At 35.8% G+C, this 20,957-nt stretch overlaps 1 protein-coding gene across 9 annotated transcripts in view; it reads left to right on the top strand.

Moving 5' to 3' along the window:
• The window catches only part of MYCBP2 (MYC binding protein 2), a 256,043-nt gene that overhangs the window by 158,843 nt on the left and 76,243 nt on the right, over window positions 1-20,957 (top strand). For all 9 annotated transcript variants that reach the window (XM_081550023.1, XM_081550022.1, XM_081550021.1 and 6 more), the window contains exons 41-51: window positions 287-512; window positions 1,987-2,105; window positions 2,743-2,830; window positions 4,057-4,106; window positions 6,588-6,760; window positions 8,415-8,559; window positions 11,618-11,833; window positions 15,488-15,543; window positions 17,042-17,157; window positions 19,391-19,488; window positions 20,199-20,315. In XM_081550023.1, coding sequence (XP_081406149.1) covers window positions 287-512; window positions 1,987-2,105; window positions 2,743-2,830; window positions 4,057-4,106; window positions 6,588-6,760; window positions 8,415-8,559; window positions 11,618-11,833; window positions 15,488-15,543; window positions 17,042-17,157; window positions 19,391-19,488; window positions 20,199-20,315 — 1,404 coding nt within the window. The remainder of the gene's footprint in view (window positions 1-286; window positions 513-1,986; window positions 2,106-2,742; window positions 2,831-4,056; window positions 4,107-6,587; window positions 6,761-8,414; window positions 8,560-11,617; window positions 11,834-15,487; window positions 15,544-17,041; window positions 17,158-19,390; window positions 19,489-20,198; window positions 20,316-20,957) is intronic.

The raw sequence follows: 20,957 nt of genomic DNA, 5'->3' as shown, positions 1-20,957 counted from the left end.
AATGATATCAGTATGTACTTAAACACAATCCAGTATCAACCACATATTAGATAGAAAACAATAGATATTACAACGGGAGAACAGAGACAGTTGAAACTGACCATTAATACCTTGGTTTCTGATCACTTAATTCTTAAAATTTTACAGTATTAATTCCTTACTTAACATTTATGTTACAGTAAGTTGAAGGTATCACCTTTCCAGTATGATGTCCTATTTTTAAACTAGACCAGAAGCTAAAATCTGAGTCTTCTTGTGTGAGTGACCTCTTGCCTGTTGACTTCAGGTGACATTCCCAGAGTGCGTGCGGTGGATGACACTCGAGTTTGACCCTCAGTGTGGCACTGCACAGTCGGAAGACGTCCTCCGTTTGTTGATCCCCGTTAGAACTGTTCAGAATTCAGGATATGGACCAAAGTTGACAGCTGTTCATGAAAATCTGAATTCCTGGATAGAACTAAAGAAATTTTCAGGGTCCTCTGGGTGGCCTACTATGGTTTTAGTGTTGCCAGGTAAGTTGTTTTTTTTTTTTGTCTTATTTTGTTTTATATGGTGAAATACATGCATTTATGAGAATTATGTCTAGTAAAGATACACCATTGAAAGTGTTTATTTAATTTTTAGAAGAAGGTCTTCAAGACCTACTCTGTATCTAGATTGCAGTTGATTAGTGAAGAACACTCTCTGGGCACTGGGCATAACATGACCAAGGGTTAGAAAAGAGAATATTCTGAGGATCTTGTGAGAAAAGATTAGCTTGTCCAAAGAAAGTGTGTCAGTCACTCAGTTGTATCCGACTCTTTGCGACCCTGTGGACTGTAGCCCTCCAGGCTCCTCTGTCCATGGGGTTCTCCAGGAAAGAGTACTGGAGTGGGTTGCCATGCCCTCTCCAGGGATCATCCTAACCCAGGGACTGAACCCAGGTCTCCTGCAATGCAGGCAGATTCTTTACTGTCTGAGCTGCCAGGGAAGCTTGAGCCAAGCAGAGCATTAATACTGAGGCCAAACTATAGAAGAAGTTGGATTAGGTATTTATTTTCCCAGTAAGTGTTGAATTTTAAAAAGTTGCTGAGAACTTCGTTTCAAGAGAGCTAGTGACCCATGGAGCCCACTGAGTTATGTAAAGCTTTGTTTTCAAGCTTGAAGGATATTTGTGGCCAGGTGGGTGCCACACATTTGTTATTGTAGTCTGTTGTTTTTTTAACCACTTAATCATAAGTACCCTTGTGATCTTGCAAACTGATAGTCAGTTTGAATTCAGAAACTTCTTTCTTCTGATCTGACCTGCTGTGTTTGTTTGTGAAGAGATCAAAACCAGATTCCTGCTTAGAAAAAAGGCTAACCCAGGTCACCTCAGTTGGAGAAGGAAATGGCAACCCATTCCAGTATTCTTGCCAGGAAAATCCCATGGACAGAGGTGCCTGGTGGGCTACAGTCTGTGGGGGTCGCAAAGAGTTGGACATGACTGAGCTACTTACACACACAGGTCACTTCAGTAATTGACAGATAATTGACAATGGTTGCTCACATAACTTACTTAGGACATATGATTAAGGAGAATTAAATCATAAAGAAAAATAACAACCTGGTATGGTTTTATTGTTTCTAGTGTTGTTTTTAGCACAGTTTTGTGCAAGTAAAGGTAGAGACCCCAAAACCGACTACATTATTTAGTGCGTGTGTGTTCAAGTCATGTCCAACTCTTTTGCGACGCCATGGACTGTAGTCCACCAGGCTTCTCTGTCCATGGGATTTTCCAGGCAAGAATACTGGAGTGGGTAGCCATTTCCTTCTCCAGGAGATCTTCCCTACCCAGGTATCAAACCCTCGTCTCCTACAGCTCCTGCATTAGCAGACAAATTCTTTACCACTGCACCACCTGGGAAACCTGATTTGTATTGCTACCTATCTTGAGATGGATAAAAGTAAGGAGATTTTAATAAAGTTGTTTCAGATTTTGAACTCAGTGTTAGTTTTTTTTCTTAGGGAATGAGGCCCTTTTTTCATTGGAGACTGCATCAGATTATGTGAAAGATGACAAAGCTTCTTTCTATGGTTTCAAATGTTTTGCAATTGGATATGAGTTTAGCCCTGGACCTGATGAGGTGAGAATGAATTATCTTCTTATTCTGTTAAGGAAGATTGTGTTTCTAAGGGCTACTGTTGACTTGGATTGTGTTTGCTGTCTGTATTCAAGAAGCCTAAAATTTTATTTTAAGCCAGGGTGTATAATCTATTTTGTAGTTTAATTTTGTACAAATTAATTGTGTCTGGTATTGTTGCTTTTAATATGTGGAGAGATCAGAGTCTGTGCAGCATGACCCAGCCTTTAAAGATGTAGTATAATCGTGCCTGTTCCAAACCTGGTTGTTGACTGTACCTTTCTGAGTGATTTGTGTAAGCTAATTTCACAATGGCACTAACTTAATATCTGTCTTAAACGTTTCAAATAGTACTGTTTAAAAAAAAAGTCAAGGAGAAACAGTGATCATGTTCCTTCAAAGTAATAAATGAAAAATCCTTTGGACTAAAAGCTGTTGGTCTGAAACAGTATAACCAATGTAAGACATAATATTGAATCTCTTACCTCTTATTTAACCATTAGCTGCTAACACATGCTTCCTTTTCGTTTCAAACGTTATGCTGGAATGCAAGTCATACTTTTTGATAATCCACATCATCTCTCAAAAATTTCATCTTCCAGACAGTTTTTACAGCATCTGATTTTTTTCAATTCTCCAGGGAGTCATTCAGTTGGAAAAAGAACTAGCTAATCTCGGTGGGGTTTGTGCAGCAGCTTTGATGAAAAAGGATCTAGCACTTCCTATTGGTAAGTGTGATCTTGTACAAGGTATTTATGATTTTTTTAAAAATTACAAAATTATGAGTAGAATGTTTATTGAAAAACATCCTAAAAATAGTTTAGCAAAATAAATTCAACAGTCACATATATTCATGGGCAGCTGCTTACTATACTGGAGACAATGAGACATTTGTGTTCTGTTCATATGAGGGAAATTGGTACAACCTCTTTGAAGGAAATTCGTCAATAGCTATTCAAATTTTATGTAAATATACCTTTTGATATAGCATTTTTATACATATTTACAGAAATACTCAAAAACATACATTATAAGATAGATTAATATATAGTACTTGTGGTTATAAAACCTAGGAGCAACCAAAATGTTTGTCAGTTGGGAACTGTTCAATCAGCGATGGTATATCTATACAAAACAAATGTAAGTAGCTGTTAAAATATAGTAACACAAAAGTAAACCTATATGTCCAGACCAAGAAAAATGTCCAGATTATATAATTATATGATGTTCATTTTTTTGAACATCATATTGTGTATATATATGTAAATATATGTATATGTTTCCATGTGTGTAGGTTGACATATACATACCTACAATTATTATTTGCGTACAAAGTTTTTAGATAATACATAGGAAACTGTCAATACTCTTTATCTTTGAAAGGGGATGGTGGCAGAATTTTTCATTCTGCACTTCAGTATAATTCAGATATTTCCCTTTGAACATGTGTCACTTTGGTTATAATATTTTATAAGTTCATTAAGCTATCAGAGAAAATTCAGTAAATGTTATGCATTAAGCAGTAAAGCAGAAAATGGTTAGAGAATACAGTCACTACTTTGGGCTTTCCTGTCAGTAACTGCTGTTTACTAAAGGTGAAGTTATTCTGTAATATAACTGAAAAAGAAAGACTCAGGTTCTGAATGATCAGCTTCCTCTTTTTTTATTAGACAAAAGGTAAATACACTAAAGTAAAAATACACATTTGTGTATATAAATGTAATATATATCTTTTGATGCACTTGATGGCTAGTATTGTCTTGAGAATTACAGCTTATATTCACACTGAAAATAAGCGTTTTAAAATTTAAACCACTGAGATTTATCCAGAATGGTAACAGTTCTCTTCAATTTGGAATATCAAATTTTTGGAGACCGTGTAATGAATGCAGAAGACTAGAAAGTTAAATGAAAGATTGATATATTTTGGTAAACCTTTTCATTTACATACCAGGTAATGAATTAGAGGAGGATCTTGAAATTCTTGAAGAGGCTGCTTTACAGGTATTGTCCTCAATAATTATAAGGATAAACTTTGTACATTAATTTTAAGCCAAATTTGCGCTCAAATCAACCTTGTTTTTCTTGAACATAGCACTCATTCATTGAGTATTTCATTCCACAGTTGGCAGTTATAAAGATAAATAACTCGTAATTGCTCCCCTTGATGGAATCAACCCCTATATGAGCCCTTACTGAACTTCACGGTGGGTGTTGACTCTGGAGTGAGATGTAAGCCCTGCTGGAGGAAGAAGAGCTAACAAGTGCCAAGGGCCCAGAGGAGGGTGTTGTCCAGTGGTGGACATTTAAACTGGATCTTGAAAGAAGTTTTATTTACCAGTTAGAAAAAAGATGTTAGTAATAGTAATGGAAATAATATTTATAGAGCAACTTTATAGTTTACCATATACTGTACTGATGTGCTCAGTCGTGGCTGACACCAGGCTCCTCCGTCTGTGAAATTTTCCAGGCAAGAATACTGGAGTGGGTTGCCATTTCCTTCTCTAGTAGTTTACCATATGTTTGACATTATCTGTCTATTTCTGCAGTTACACTTTGAAATCACTGTTAGCTCTTGTATCTGACAATTATAACTTCAGTTCAGAGAAGTTTTGATTTATCTAAGAATTCAGCCAAATGGGAGATCGAGGCTGGTATCCAGGTCTTCTAATACTTACAGTTAGTGGTTTACATTCTATTTATTTCTGAAATGATTACAGCAGTAATAATAAAAACAAACATTTATTTGATCTTTAACTTTATCAATTACTGTTCCAAACAGTTTTATATTTTTAAATCATTTAGTCTTTACAACAATCCTATGAAGTAGGAACTCCTACCTATAGATAAGGAAACAGATACAAAGAACTTAAGTAACTGGCCCAAAATCACACAGCTGGTGAGCAACTGGTCTAGAATTTGACCTTTGGCAGTCTGGTGACAAAGTCCATGATCTTGACCACTGTGCTCTAATTGTAGGGAGCCATGGTGTCCTCAATAATGTTAAGAAACTTACATTTTTTAAAATCCCACCAGCTTTTGTTTTTCCTTTTAGAAAAGTTGAATCTCTGTATTTTAAGATACAAAAATAAAAATTAATTCAAAAAATGTTTAATGAACATGCTATGTGTCATATAGCATTCTAACTAAGGAATTCCATCAAGTAGCTCATCATCCCAGGTATTATGGCTTATAGAATGTCATTTAGGCCAGATGTGAGAAGATCTTTATTGTCCCCCTTTAAAGAAAAAAGTGATGTCCTAAATTACACACCTTTTTGGCATGTAAGGTGGTTGTTGTGATGGTCTAACATACATTAAACACCCATTGCTTATTAGGCAGGTAGTGAGCATTTAAATGTGTTGTGTGTGTATACTTAGTTGCATAGTCATGCCAGTTCTTTGTAACCTCAAGGACTGCAGCCCACCAGGCTCCTCTGTCCATGGAATTTTCCAGGCAAGAATACTGGAGCAGATTGCCGTTTCTTCCTCCGGGGATTTTCCTGACACAGGGATCAAACCTACACCTCTTTGCATCTCCTGCATTGTCAGGCAGATTCTTTACCACTGCATCACCTGGGAAGCCCCATTTAAATGAGTTATTTAAATTGTATAACTACAAGAGATCGTTTGATCACCAATTTATACCTTTCACTGATTCAGGAATGGTCTGTAACTTGTTAGCTCAAGAGGACGTAGCAATAACTTGTCCAAAGTCAGAATTTGAACTCAAGTCTGTTTGATATTAACGATAATGATTTTGAAATTGCATGGTTTGTAAAATGCAGAAGTTACTGTTGTAGAAATTGAAAGAACTGGAAATATCGTTTTCCAAAAAAAATATTTTGTTTAGAAATTTATTATACAGTCATTAAGATTTTTCTAGACTTTTAGCACTTACAGCAAGTCTTTCTAAAATGCCAGGCGTGCTTCTCATCTAGTTGAGAGCTAAAATTTCTGCTTTATCTGCCCTTTCTCCTTAACTTTAATTAATGCAGTGTATGTGCAGCCACAGTCAGGCTTCCGTCAGCTTTTTGCCTGAGTCAGGACCTTGGTACCCACCTGCCCAAGAGCACAGACACAGCCTACCCAAGAGAGCTACCAATAACAGAGACGCAGAAAGTGGGCAACCTCTACAGCTTTAGAGGGGGGCCCTGTCTTTAGAGGGGGGCCCTGGCCCTGACAAATGTGAATGTGACACATGTAGGGAAACGTGGAGAGCTTGAGTGGGAGGAGACGCAGCATTGCCTCTAGCCTGCAAATCTCAGTAAATCACTTACTTTTGTGAGAGCAATGAAACTGGAAGTATTATCCCAAGTTTTTCCCTGCTGAAAGTTTTCTACTGTACAGAGTAAAGGAGCACTGGGATGTGGGGAGAAAATGATTTCCCCAAAAAACGCCTATCTAAAATTGGGTGCAAATTCAAAGCAGTCATGTGATTAAAGTTTTATATTTTAAAATATAAATGTTCTCTTTTACCCAACAGGTGTGCAAAACCCATTCTGGTATTCTTGGAAAGGGTTTAGCTCTTTCTCATTCACCAACTATATTGGAGGCACTAGAAGGAAACTTACCACTTCAAATCCAGAGCAATGAACAATCCTTTCTGGATGATTTTATTGCTTGTGTTCCAGGATCAAGTGGTGGAAGGCTTGCGAGGTAATGCACTCTGAAGTCCTACAGTGATTTTCCTCCAGGGCTTACCTTAGTTTTTATTTCTGAAGAGAAATGAGAGGAGTAATTAGGATGTTACAGTGCTACCTAAAATAATGTGGTTTGTGTGTTGGACTTTCTGAAATATAAAGTAGTAGTTAATATTTCAATATATTTTAAAAATGTATAATAATTGTTAAAAGTATATAGACCACATGGTAAAATAGAGAAGGCTGTGAATTTGATGGTAATATTTAATATCTATACCAAACTCCTAAATTTGTCACTATATTTATCTTAATGTGAGGATTTTTTTCCAAATCTACAGTTAATGCAGATATAAATTAAGAATTTAAATCAGATAATTTAAGAGTGTAGAGTTCTCATTTATTTTGTTGCTATTCGCTTTTTTTGAAGGTGAACAAATACGCTGATTTGAGTAATTTCACTAGTAAATATGCCTCAGAGAGTAAAGAATCCACCTGCAATGTGGGAGACTTGGGTTTGATCCCTGGGTTGGGAAGATCCCCAGAGGACGGCTTGGCAACCCACTCCAGTATTTTGCCTGGAGAATCACATGGACAGAGGAGCCTGGCAGGCTAGTCCATGGGGTCGCAAAGAGCCGGACATGACTGAGCGACTAAGTAGACGGCACACACTAGTAAATACAGAAATATGACCCTCTTTCTGGCTTTAGTTTTAAAAATACAGAGATTACTCTTTAGTTTTTAAAAACCAGAGTGGTGATTGGAGAATAGAAAACATCTTTTAAGTCAGCCTCACTGCCTTCTTCATGGACCTTTTTGTGTAGTATACATCACAGAATTTACTCATCTCACAGGATGACTTGAATGTAGATCATGCAATGAATTCAGGCATGGATATCACAAAAAATAGAATTTGCATGGAAGGAATGGTAGTGAGGGAAAATCGTTACTAAGCTGTGTAAAGAGAAGGTAGTATATTTCTAACCTTCTCCCCAAACAAGCAAAATGTCACTTCTGTTTCTATTTTGACAGAAACGCTGCTCTTTCCCAGGTCTTCAGGTTGGCAATTAGGCAGACCTTCCTTAGGTAGTGATATTTGGGACTTCAAAGTATGTACAACCTAAATTCATTTTCTTGGTTATTTTAAATCAGCCATAGTTAAAATTTCACACTTTCTGATTTTACAGTTGTCTCTGTTTTGTTTGTAATCATCAAAAATCTCATACACTTTAGCATATTTGTCTAATGAATTTGTCATTAATAATTTCCAAGGAAGTTATTAATACTTGTGGTCCTTATTGTACGTGCATGCTAAGGTATTTCAGTCGTGTCTGACTCTTTGCGACCCTATGGACCGTAGCCCACCAGGCTTCTCTGTCCGTGGGGATTCTCCAGGCGAGAATACTAGAGTGGGTTGCCATACCCTCCTCTAAGGGATCTTCCTCACCCAGGGATCGAACTCTTATCTCTTAGGTTTCCTGCATTGGCCAGTGGGTTCTTTACCGCTGGCACCATCTGGGAAGCGCGTGGTCCTTATTACTGAGTTGGAAATGATAATCCTTTTAGCACTTTGTTTAGTATAGTTTTATTCATTTGGCCTAGTTTCATTTTAATCACTGAAGATATTGATGAATGTTTGGTTTTTTGTTTACTTGTTTTTTCATTCCTGTTAGGTGGCTTCAGCCAGATTCCTATGCTGATCCTCAGAAAACATCTTTGATTCTGAATAAGGATGATATTCGGTGTGGTTGGCCTACCACCATCACGGTGCAAACGAAAGACCAGTATGGGGATGTGGTACACGTTCCCAACATGAAGGTAATTATATTGGGATTAAATTAGTAGACATCTACACACTGACTCTTGTAACTCATTAAATTTTAGAAATGACAAGAGCTTAGAGTCTATTTGCAGTGCACTCCTTACTTATATGCAGTGAAGGAAACTGAAAAATTTTTAAATGATTTGTTCACATTAATCAGTACTCAGTTATCCAAGTTATATACTTTTTGGGTTTAGCTTCACACATGCTGGATGCTATGGTGATTCAAAGGGAGGATAAGAAAGTGTCCATAAAAAGTGCTAAGCACACAGAGGGAAGACCATCATATATTAGTCATTGAATAAATCAACGAAAGAATACATTTAAAAATTTTATTTATGTTTTTAAAAGACTTAAATATGTTTTGCATTGGTACTACTGAAGCAACCTTTAAAATATAATATTGATATTTGTTAAACAAATCAGAAATACCTAAATTTGTATTGTAAAAGAATGAGGAATGGAACTAGTTATGTGCTATACTGAAGAATATAGTTCTCTGAATACCTTTTCCCTGAGACATTAATTAATAATGACATTTTAGAGCATATTATAATAAAGGCATAAAATTAAGTCCTCTATGTTATATATTAATTAAATATCTTATTTAAAAATTTTATTAGATTTCTGGAAACAGTGATTATTAAACAAAAGTTTGTATAGGCAATCCCCAGCTACCCTGGCCCCTCAAAGTTGTATTTACAAAGTGGTTAGGTTATTTGGAGTTGATTAAGCCTCAAAATCTTTTTTACTCACAAAGAAGCTAATTTTACCTCCATATATTAGCACTTTTTCAGCTAGTTGGTACATTATTTCATTTGTACCGTGGAGAACCACAATACCCCTGGCACCTCTTACTTGATTCATAGTTTAAAAAAAAAAAAGGACAAGAGACATATAGTTTATGTCTTAAAACCAGTAAGTAAAACTGTATGGAAAAGCATTTGGCCCTGATACTAAAGAAAATTCAGGCTTTACTAGTGGCTTTCAATGTTTTGGCCATGACCCCCCACAAGAGTTTCATCATGACCCAAATAAACATGTATAGGATGGAAGAGTATGTACTCTTTTAATTACATACAGTATACATAATACATATCCATACAGTATGCTTCACTCTTACATTTTCTCTTCTAGCTTACCTTTTTAAGGAAGGTCATACCCCATCAAAGTGATCTCATGCTCACCAAGAATTACTCTTTAGAATGTAAAAAGCATCACAAATTGTAAGAAAAAAATGGAGTAGAGAATAAAGTAATTCTGATAGTGATAACAAAAAATGACTCTACCCGAGGACAGAATTTTTATCACAATACAGTATGCTTTAATATGTTGAAGGGTTTTGTGTATTCATTGGTGAATTTCTCACTTCAAAGTGTATTTGTGAATTGTTAAATCCCGTCTTTGAGCCCACAGTAAGTTCCTTATTCGTGTGACTATATTGTAGTTACCATTTTCCAGGTCAGCATAAAATTTCATTTCTTTTTAATGTTCATACTTACTATTGTGCTTACGGTAGATCTTTAGTTGCATTTTCTTATGTTTCCTCCTTTGCACCTTTTATTGTCTCTTGCTGCATTTTAGTGTCTGGGCTGTTTAAATCTCACATTTCAGAGTCAGACTTTATGCTTTATCTTTTTTGTTCTCCTCTTTGGGTTCCTTTTTAGCCATGTTATCTCTCTCTCTCTTCCTTTCTTTTTTGTTTATTTGTGTTTGTTTTTGTCTGCGCTGTGTGGCTTGTTTGATCGTAGGTCCCAGGTTCAGGGATTCTGCAATGCCTGAAAGGGTAAAGTGAAAGTGAAGTCGCTCACTTGTGTCCGACTCTTAGCGACTCCATGGACTGCAGCCTACCAGGCTCCTCCGTCCATGGGATTTTCCAGGCAAGAGTGCCGGAGTGGGGTGCCATTGCCTTCTCCATTCCAGAACATGATGTCAATCCAAATACTGATTTCTGGTAACTCCAACTAAGGATTGTGGTTGTTTAGTGAAACATGTTTGCTACCTGCACTTTATGTAGACAGTGAGAGTCTCAAAACTACTAACTCCCTAGAATGACACTGACAAGAACAATAAAATTAAAGACATTCCACGTTCCTGGGCTGTCTCTCAGTTACTTAAGTAATATTGTCTCTTTCATTTATGCATTTCTTTCTATTTCTGTGAAGATCCTCTTGTTGATTTACCTGTTCTTGCCAGCCACAGAAGTAGTATCTGAAAAGAACAGAAGAAACTTTGGGTGACCCTCAGAATGATGAAGAGCTAAAATGGTCTTTAAATCGTTGGTAACTTTGTGGTTGCCTAGAGACCAAGTGTTTTTTGCCAGTGCACAGCAAATAATAATGTAATGTTTTGTTATAATTTTTGGAAGGTTCTTCTGAGTATTGTTGATGAGGCAGTTTGTGCTTTCATTGTTTTAACATGCCTTAGAAAGTCTGTTCTTTGCATCTCTACTGTAAAGCAGATAAAAGATGCCCCATTTTATTGTTGAAGAAACTGGGTTGGAAGGTTTAATTAGATTGCTTGGTCCTCGTGGTTCATGTTGGTGACAGAACTACCTAATAGTACCCTTTCTGCAAAGTAAATAAACATCTTTAAGTTTTAGGTATAAAATTTGCTTTATTATCTGTTACTTTTTAAGACATCTGTCAGTGGAGTACTTTTTCTTTGCTAAAGTTGAGTTTAGTGCTTTAAAATATGTGAAGATTACTGGAAAGTAATGCCAGCAAGAATGTAGATACATTTTACTATCCTTTCCTAGATGTTTTTAATGGTGGCACATGTTTTTATTTTGTTTTGATATTTGTGATTATTTATTCCCCCAAACAAAGCCTCTCTTTTGCACTGTGTTCAGGATCCCTGTTGAGATGCATTCTTCATAATCATTTAGCACCGTTAAATAGTCTTTAAAAGGAATGCCCAAGAGGGACAAGTGGTAACATAAAACTTACAGAATTGCAAGCTTAAAGTTGTAAATTGCTTCTTGATGTGTCACATATAATATAATAATGACAGTTATATAATAATGACATTTGGTTTTTATAATATCTTGGTCAGGTGGAAGTGAAAGCCGTTCCTGTTTCTCAGAAAAAAACATCTTTACAACAAGAGCAAGTAAAGAAACCTCAGAGAATTCCTGGCAGTCCTGCAGTACCACCTGCATCTTCTAATACTGACATGACCTTTGGCGGACTGGCATCCCCAAAGCTGGATGTTTCGTATGAACCCATGATAGTGAAGGAGGCTCGATATATTGCCATAACAATGATGAAGGTAATTTATTTTACTTCCCAGAAAAATTTTACTTTTTACCATTCATTTATATAACAAACATTTCAGTTCCTTTGAAAATGCTTGTGTATTTTCAAATTACCATTATTCCTAGGACATAGCCCTTCAGGACTCTGAGCTTATTATTGAGGCCCCCTTCAGCTTTGGGTTCTTCCAAATGTTAGGCTTATCTCTTTGGGTTTCTTCCCTGTTTGAGCTTGAGGCTTTTAGACATATTTTTTTAAATTTTTGTCTTGTTGTTTAGTTACTCTTTAGAGGCAGTGTTAATCTAAATTATCAAGATGGTCATTATTTGAAATCAAAGTTAGGAATTATGCTATTTTCAGAGAGCAGTGTGAGCCATTGTGGGCTCTCATTTGGAGGAATGACACAATTTTTGGTTTTATAAAGATTATGGTGGAATATGGAGAATGTAATTGGGTGGGTAATCAAGAGACGTAGTTTGGTTTAAGTCTGTTTAGGAGACTACTGACTTAATCTAGTGAGATATGCTCATCCCTTGGACTACTGAGTTGTCAGTCAGTAGAGATTCAGGAGGTTTTTAGGATATGTAAGACTTGGTGGCTAATGGGATGCTGAAAAGAAAAAGAGGAAGGAAATAAAACCTGAAGTTCACATTTTGAGCTTGAGTAGTAAGAGTGATAATATTGGAGAAGGGGCGGTTTTTGGTTGAGGAAGGTAATAGATTCAGCGTTGGATGTGGTTTTAGATACCTCTGAAATATCCATCTGAAGATAGATAAAAAGAAGCTGAAACTGCAAACGTGACGTGATCACATTCTTACCTCATGAAAAGAATTGGAAAATCATCAGTACTTGGATTACTCATAAATTATGGAAGTAGACGATGTCTATCTAACATGGTGAGAAGAGAGAAGTTCCAGGACAGGGTCCTGAGGAACATCAGTAATGATGATGCTCAAACTTCTGTCCATATCAGAATCACCAGGAACATTTACTTAAAAAGGAGATTTTCCTATCATCTGAAGATTTAAATTCAGTAGGTCTAAAAAGAGGTTCCAAAATTTATATATATAAAATAAATATGCAGAATGATTCATATTCAAAAGCTGCACTTTGAGAAACTTGACTTACTAGATTTTAAAAAAAAATAGTGAAGGGAAACAAAAACGCTGGCAAGAATACCAGCCAGAGGGCTAGTATAAACTAGGACACCGATTCAATGTATATATGCAATGTATATATGCATATACAGGGCATATGGTGACTCATTTAATTCTCATAACAACCCTATACATCACTGGTTTTTATTCCCATTTTACATATGTGGAAACCAAAGCATAGAGAGGTTGAGAAAGTTGTCAAAGGGCACCCAAATGCCAGGGAATTGGTTCCAGATTTTATCTCCTAACTACTTCCGCAACCGCTTTATGCCATGGCTTGTAAGTCACAGAAAGCATATTAAGGAGGATTAGTGATGTTTTGCGACTGAAGTGACTTAGCAGCAGCAGCAGCTGCAGAAGTGGAGTTTTGAAAAGGATCTAGCAGTGATCTTGACACAAGCAGCTTTAGAGACATAGTTGGTTGATGAAATTGCAGTGAAGAGAAGGTGAAAATAGTATCAATCTAGAGGGGTGAGATGGGAGGGAGGTTCAAGAGGGAGGGGACGTATTTATACCTGTCACTGATTCGTGTTGGGATTTGACAGAAAACAACAAAATTCTGTAAAGCAATTATCTTTCAATTAAAAAATAAATAATTTTTTAAAAAATTTTAAAAAGAGGTGAGAATTGCTAAAGACAAAATGAGTGTACGTTAGTCTTTCAAGATGTTTGGTTATAAAAAGAGACAGAGGAAATAGAATTGAGATAAGGCTTTAGAGTCTTGAGATTGAACATAGAAAGACATCTTTGAGTACTGATGAGGAGACGTTTGAGAAGGGACAATGAAGATACTCCAAGAGATAAAAATAGTTCTGTAGCTTAGGTGGAGGGATTGGCTGTAAATAAGAGGACTGTTACCTCTTTGACTGTACCAGGAGAGGGAAAATAAAATAATCAATCGCTAATAAGTTTATAGGTTGTGTGGCCAAGGAATTATTTATGATAGCAATTATATGTCTTAGATTGGAGATGGGCGTGATGAATCTTAGGATCAAGATTTTGAAACAAAGAGAAAAAAATGAAACAGTCATTGTACAGAATGAGGAAAAAGTGATCAGAAAAGATTTATCAGCCCTCCTTGGAGAATCAGCTGAAACTGAAGATCCTGTATTAGCAATGCAGTATGAGTCTTATGAACATGAAAAAAAAATGATCATAATCATTTAGATTGATTCTGCATGGATATTGTCCCAGATAATTCAACAAAGGAACAGTGACTGAGAAGGAAGTTGAGCATCTGGTGGTAAAGAAAGGTCAGTGGAATCCAGCTGGTTTGGAAAGGAAAATAAAGTGGATACAGAGAGAGAACTCTGGGGAGGTGAGAAGGACTAGAAGTCTAAGAATAGAAACAGGAATTACAGAGGCAGAAAACTGAGCAAGTAATGTCACAGGTCTGTGACTTTCCGTGCAAGTGATGAAAGCAAAGTAGAAGTTGAGATGATTGAGGTTGAAGAAATAAAGGGACTAAAAATCTAATAGTTTTGACTATTAAAGAATTTGAAGCTAAACATTTTCATTCAACTTTTCTTTAAAGAACTTAACTTCTTGCCTCCTTACCTCTCTAGGCATTCTTTTAGTTTCCTGGTAGCATACTTAAGTTTGTATAATTTCTTTTGAATATCTAGTTACCAGGACTGAATTCAGTATTTTAGGAATGTTCTGAGAGGCCCAGGATAGAGAAGTTACAGAATACCATTCCCAAACTGTCTCTTTGAGATATTAATTCTTGTCTCAGGAAAGGGGATTTTCTTATATCAAACATTCACAGATAACTGTGTACTCCCTGTGTACTGATATACTCCCTTTGGTACATGAACAAGAATTTCTCTAAGATACATATCTAGAAGTAGAATTGCTGGATTGTAGAACATACTTGTCTTCACCTCTGTTAAATATTGCAAAAATTTATAGGACCATGAGCTGTGTGTCAAAATGCTAGGTGCTTCATGTTCTCACCAGCGTTTGGTTCTCACCAACACAATTTGATGACTGTGATATGATTATCTTGTTTTCATTTTCATTTCCTTGATTCCTGGTTCAGTTGAATAACTTTTTAAGTCTTTATTGGCCTTTCAGATTTCCTCTTCAGTGACTTGTCTTACTTACCTTTCTTGTGTGTTGTTTCTCTCTTTTGTATTAATTTGTTCTCTATGTATTATGGCTTTGTATCCCATTTTGGTTAAATGAATCACAAATCCCTTTCAGGTGAAGGCTGATCTTTGCCATTTCTTTATGGTGTCCTTGTTTTGGAGAAATTTAAAATTTTAATGTGCTCAAAACATATTATCCTTTTCTTCTTCTGAATTTGTTGATGTTTTGTTTGTTACATGTAGGTCTTTAACACACCTAGAATTTATTTTTGTAGATGGTGTGATGTAGGTAATTGAGTTTTTTTCTTTTTCTCCTGTATGGATAACTAGTTGTCTCAGAACCGTTTATTGAGTGTTCTGTCACTGCATTAATTAAGAATGTTTCTAATGATTTTGTGATTCTTGACGGTCTCTTTCTTAAAGGTTTATGAAAATTACTCATTTGAAGAACTGCGTTTTGCATCACCAACTCCTAAGAGGTGAGGATCATTTCCTCAAAGCTTAGCCAAAACATGTTGTCAGCTGCTTACAACTAAGATCACCATGCTTTCCAGCTTTCTTTTCTATAAGGAAATATTTTATTGTACTTTAAAATTCCCAGTAGAGATTTACGACAGGTTTTATAATATATAGATTTGCAGGAAGCATGTATTTATATTGAACTGTAAATACTGCCAATATATTATATAGTACTAAGGTAATACAGAATAACTAGTATCTAAAAGTATATAAATTGGCTTGTTTGTTTTTTCTGTTTTTATTTCCTTCTCTCTGTCACCTAATGGAGTGGCAGAGTGATTTTAATATATGTTGCACTTGTTATGAAACTTAGTTATGAGAACTCTGTTTTTAAGCTCTGAGTAATTCTGTTAACTCCAAATTGAAGCATGTTTTTTGGCCAACTGTTTTATTTGCTCATTAGGGGATATTCCCAGGGCAACAGGAAATACCAGTTTGAAATTCAGAATAGAAATAAATTTTTGATAATCTTTATAGATATGGTATTTAAAATTGATTAATGATGAATGATCAACTGCAGAGATGACACTGAAAGAAAATAGGAGACCTAGACCTAAATCCTGGGGCATTCCAAGGTAGTCAGAAAAGAGAGAGCCAATAAAACACTTCGAAAGAGTGGCCAGTGAGGTACAAGAAAAATCAGAAGAATGTGGCAGAGGCAAAAGATTTTTCAAAAAAGTAAGAGTTGTCAGTTATCAAATGCCACTGAGAGATTGCTGAAGATAAAGAAACAGCCATTGAATTTGGGGACATGGTAGACATTGGTGACTGTGACATAATCAATTGCAAGGAAGTATTGGGAGCAAAAGCATAGTTAGGATAAGCATTGGAAAAGAATGGGGAATGAGGAAATGGAGAGTGGTCGTTGACAATTGTTTATGTAAGTTTTGCTGTAAATGGGGAAAGAGATATGAGACTGTATTAGGGAAAGGTATCGTATCAAGGGGAGGTGTTTAAGATGGGACATTCTGAAGTTTTCTAGAAATGAAGCAAATAGAAATGATCCAGTAAAGTGGGAGAAATTAATGATGAATAAAAGAGAGCAAGATAATTATATCACTGAAGTGTTGAGTGAATGAGATCCATAGCACAAATGGAGGGGCTGGCATTGGACAAGACCCAGGGCATTCCTTCCACTGTTACAGGAGGTAGAGGAACGTAGATTTAATCTAATTGCAACCTTAAGGTTGTATCTGATTGCTTATGTTTTTCAGTGAAAGAAACTGATGAGGTTGTGATCAGCTGAGAGTCAGAAAGAGGGGTACTGGAGGTTTGTGGTGAGGAAGAAAGAGTAAATTTAATCATGGAGAGTAGGAAAACATACTGTGACAGGGCAGTAAGATTGCTGTTCATTGTGATAATATAATCAGAAATTTAATGTTTGCTGATACATGTTCATAATGATGTCAGCTGTTTAACCGAAGTAAATATTCCAATATCCATCTTATTTCCTTTCAGACCCAGTGAGAATATGCTGATTCGTGTCAATAATGATGGCACTTACTGTGCTAACTGGACTCCAGGGGCTATTGGGCTCTACACTATTCATGTTACCATCGATGGCATTGAAATAGGTATTTTTCTAAAGTTGTGAGTTACTTAGTGTAAAGAACTAGAATCAAAATCCTCTTTCTGTTCTAGCTTGCCCTTGTGCATGTATCACAGACATAGACAGACTTCCTAACTTGTAGGGAGCGTCATGTCCTCCTTTATAATGAGTACTTAATTTGTGCATTTATAAGGTCTTAATATTTTGTAATAATTTATGGGTCATTGTAACCCTCATGACTCCTTTCCTGGGTTCCCTAATGTGCCTGGTCAGGTTCTATCTCCTCCGTGCTGCCCTGTAACCACATGCATGCCTCGTCTCCCCCTCTTGGTCCGTCTTCCTCTCCTGGCTGTGAGCAGGCCTCTTTCATCTTTGGATCTCCCAGTGTGGTTCAGTGCCTGGTGCACAATGGGTGCTCAGTAAATACTTATTGGAAAAAGGAGTTTTCTTTACTTTCCACTAACTTTGAAAAATATTTTACCTTTCCTTTGGGGATTAATCTTTCTCTACTCTTCATTTTTAAATTATCCATGTACTTGGACAGCAGTTGGTCAAGAAAGCTCTAAAAGGTTTATCAATATAGATTCCTTATAACGCTTATCTTTTCTAATGCTCCTCAAGCAAATGGGTTCCTGTGATCAGGTAGATTTAGAATGCCCCATATATCATAGTCTCATCTTAGATATTCATGCAATTCATATTTCCATGTTTGGAATTTTAAGACATTCTGAAATTAAAAATCCTCTCAATTCGTTTAATACTTATCATGAAACCCTTTCATGTAGAGAAGAGAAAGAGAGAGGATAGAGATAAAAGTAATACTGTTCCAACATTCCACCAAAATACCCTTTGGGAAACTTTAGTTTGTTTTTACAGTGACGATAAAGAGGTACTTAACCTGAATATAACTGTAGATATATAGAATATACATTAAATGTAGTGTAACTGTAGAATTGGGGCTTCCCAAGTGACAAAAGTGGTGAAGAATCCACCTGCCAGTGCAGGAGACATGGGTTTGATGCCTGGGTTGGGAAGATCCCCTGGAGAAGGAAGTGGCAACCCACTTCAGTATTCTTGCCTGAGAAATCCCATGGACAGAGAAGCCTGGCATTCTACAGTCCATGGGGTCAGAAAGGAGTCAGACCCAACTTAGCAACTAAAGAATAACTGTAGGATTAGATATATCAGATTCATCTGTACCATCCTAGACACCTTTAGCGGCAGCCTTTTGCTGTACTCTTATTTCAGAGTATCCTTAAAGCCGTTAGTTCAGCAAACTTCTGTTGGTTCTAAGTGAAGCATTGTTCTAGATAAGACAGTTCCTGTCAAGTGAACAGCTTACTGAAGATTACAAGATAAAGGGGGCAAACAAAATCACAGGAAGTAAAATATAAGTAGTGACATGCAAGGGATGCAAATTACAGAAGTTCAAAAGTGGAGACAGTCAAGAAGGGTTTTATCTTTGCTAATAGTGAGTAAAGAAAACTAACATAAATAAGAAAAATCCACTTACATTCATACGTATTTTCTGGAATGACATTGAAGAAAAAGATTCATAAGTCACTTATAACCATTCATTTTCTTCCCTAACTTCTTAACTCAGCTTTCTCCAGAGGTGACCAAGCTGATAGTAGGCTAGGACCTGGCTTGACTGTAGGCAAGGACAAGTTTCATTAGAATAATGATGATGATAATAGCTAACATTTATTGAGTATTTAATATATATCAAAAATTTTTATACAATCTTATATATTCTATATATATTTTTAAAATAATTTCATTCTCACAACAGCTCAGTGAAATAGGTGCTATTCTTAAAGAGTCAAACAGTTAATGACAGAATTAGGAACAATCAAGTCAAATGTGAGAGTCCCAGCTTGTAAACACCAAGCTGTGCTGCCTGTTACTCATGAGATGATTGGTATAGATGACCAGTAGTGCTCTGATCAGATGTTATGAGATAATGTTCAATCACACGAGGGTTTCTTTTTTTGTTATTTTAAATTTTTCAGTATTATTTAATATAGTCTTTAGCCCCTCTTTTCCTGAATCCCTGAGACTCCCCTTTGGAATCTCACAGTCATTTTTCCAAATGCTCGTCTACTTTTTAGCTGTTAAATATTAATTACCTTGAAGGACAGAATTCAGATATTTCTTTTAATTGTCTAAAACAGCCTGTGAATGTATATGAAGTTAGGTTTAAGGGTCTTCCCTCCTTTATATTCTCAAATGTTACAGTTCCCTTCCTTTTCTTACAGATGCTGGCCTAGAAGTCAAAGTAAAAGACCCACCAAAAGGAATGATACCACCAGGAACTCAGCTGGTCAAACCAAAGACTGAGCCTCAACCAAATAAGGTTAGGGGAGAATGAAATCAGAACATGTATCAGTCTGAAATTTATTAATTTTCTTCATTGATGCTTCAAGGTGGCCATCCAACGTCTTAATACTTTACTTATTTCAGTATTTGAATTCTAAGTATTCTTAAATAAACTTGAAGAGTAGTTCTTGGTAATTCAAGTATAAAACTGTACTTTTTGGTTTCTTTGTATAATGCTATAGTAATTTATAGACCCTGTATACTTTCTGTTTTTGAACGTTTACAATTAACAAAACATCTATTGACATTGAAGTGTGTAAAGTTGTCAAGATTAAAGTATCCTGTGCTGTTAAATTCATTTTCTAACATCTAAAGAGTAAGTGCTATAGGAATTTTAGTAAACTACTTATTCAAAAAAAGAAACATGGGTAATAGAATTTATATCATACCTTCCTAAAAGAAAAAAAAGGCTCTTTTTTCCTTTTTTTCATATTTCTTCAAAGTTTAGAAAAGAACTTATCAATATATAAATAATTTTCTATTTTTTTCAATGATTTACAGTTTTATACTTAAAAATTTCTCTTCATGTTATAAATAAGTCATTGTTATTTGCACAGGAAGACAAGCTACAAATAATTTTGGAAGCTTTCTCAGAATTATGCTTTCAAGTCTGTTTATCTCTAACCACTTACAAGGTCTCTCTTCCTTGATTTCCCTGTTTCATCTGTCTGTCTTTGCATTTTTCAGGTTCGAAAATTTGTGGCCAAGGACAGTGCAGGGCTCCGTATCCGTAGCCACCCTTCCCTTCAGAGTGAGCAGATAGGTATAGTGAAGGTCAATGGAACCATCACTTTCATTGATGAGGTAATTTGTAAAGAAACACTTGGTAATAAATTTTGGATGAAAAATTTTTGCACTGTTTGCATGATATAAGGTTACTAAATTTTTTGTTAGAATATGTTTTAAGCAGTTTGGGTAGTGTTTGGAAAATTGTTTCACAGAATCTCAAAATTCTGTTCATTGAGTTTCAAACATTGCATTTATTTTTCTTTATCAATAAATAAATAACTAAAATTATATTTTTAGCATAAAAATTAATATGCTAGTCAGAGCCAGTATGAGAATTCAGTGAAAACGAGTAGTTTTTCTTGAACTTTTAAAATGTTGTTTGTTCTTGTATGTGTTTATTGTATCACTTAACTTTGGACAGGACATTTTTCTAATAATACAATTACGTAACTTCTGATTATTAAAATCTAAATTGAGAAGAAGAAAGGCTTGTGTTCTTTTGAGAAACATCTGCTTTTATTATTGAAGTGCTTATCTCAAAGTGTGACTTCTTTGTGCTTTTACTTCTAAGTGACGATGTGTTTTACAATCTCACCATGTGAATTATCATATTGCTTGGCTTGCTGGTTTTTTTCCTTAAAGGTTCTCTCATACTTAACTTAAGCAAAAGCTAGATTCTTAACCTCCATGTCCACCATTATTTGCCTGCTTTGAGCC

This window comes from Giraffa tippelskirchi, chromosome 12, assembly GCF_054371585.1.
Source record: "Giraffa tippelskirchi isolate mGirTip1 chromosome 12, T2T-mGirTip1v1.2.pri, whole genome shotgun sequence".
Lineage (NCBI taxonomy): Eukaryota > Metazoa > Chordata > Mammalia > Artiodactyla > Giraffidae > Giraffa > Giraffa tippelskirchi.
Note: the sequence above shows the minus strand (reverse complement) of the source record. Positions and strands in the feature narration are given on the sequence as shown.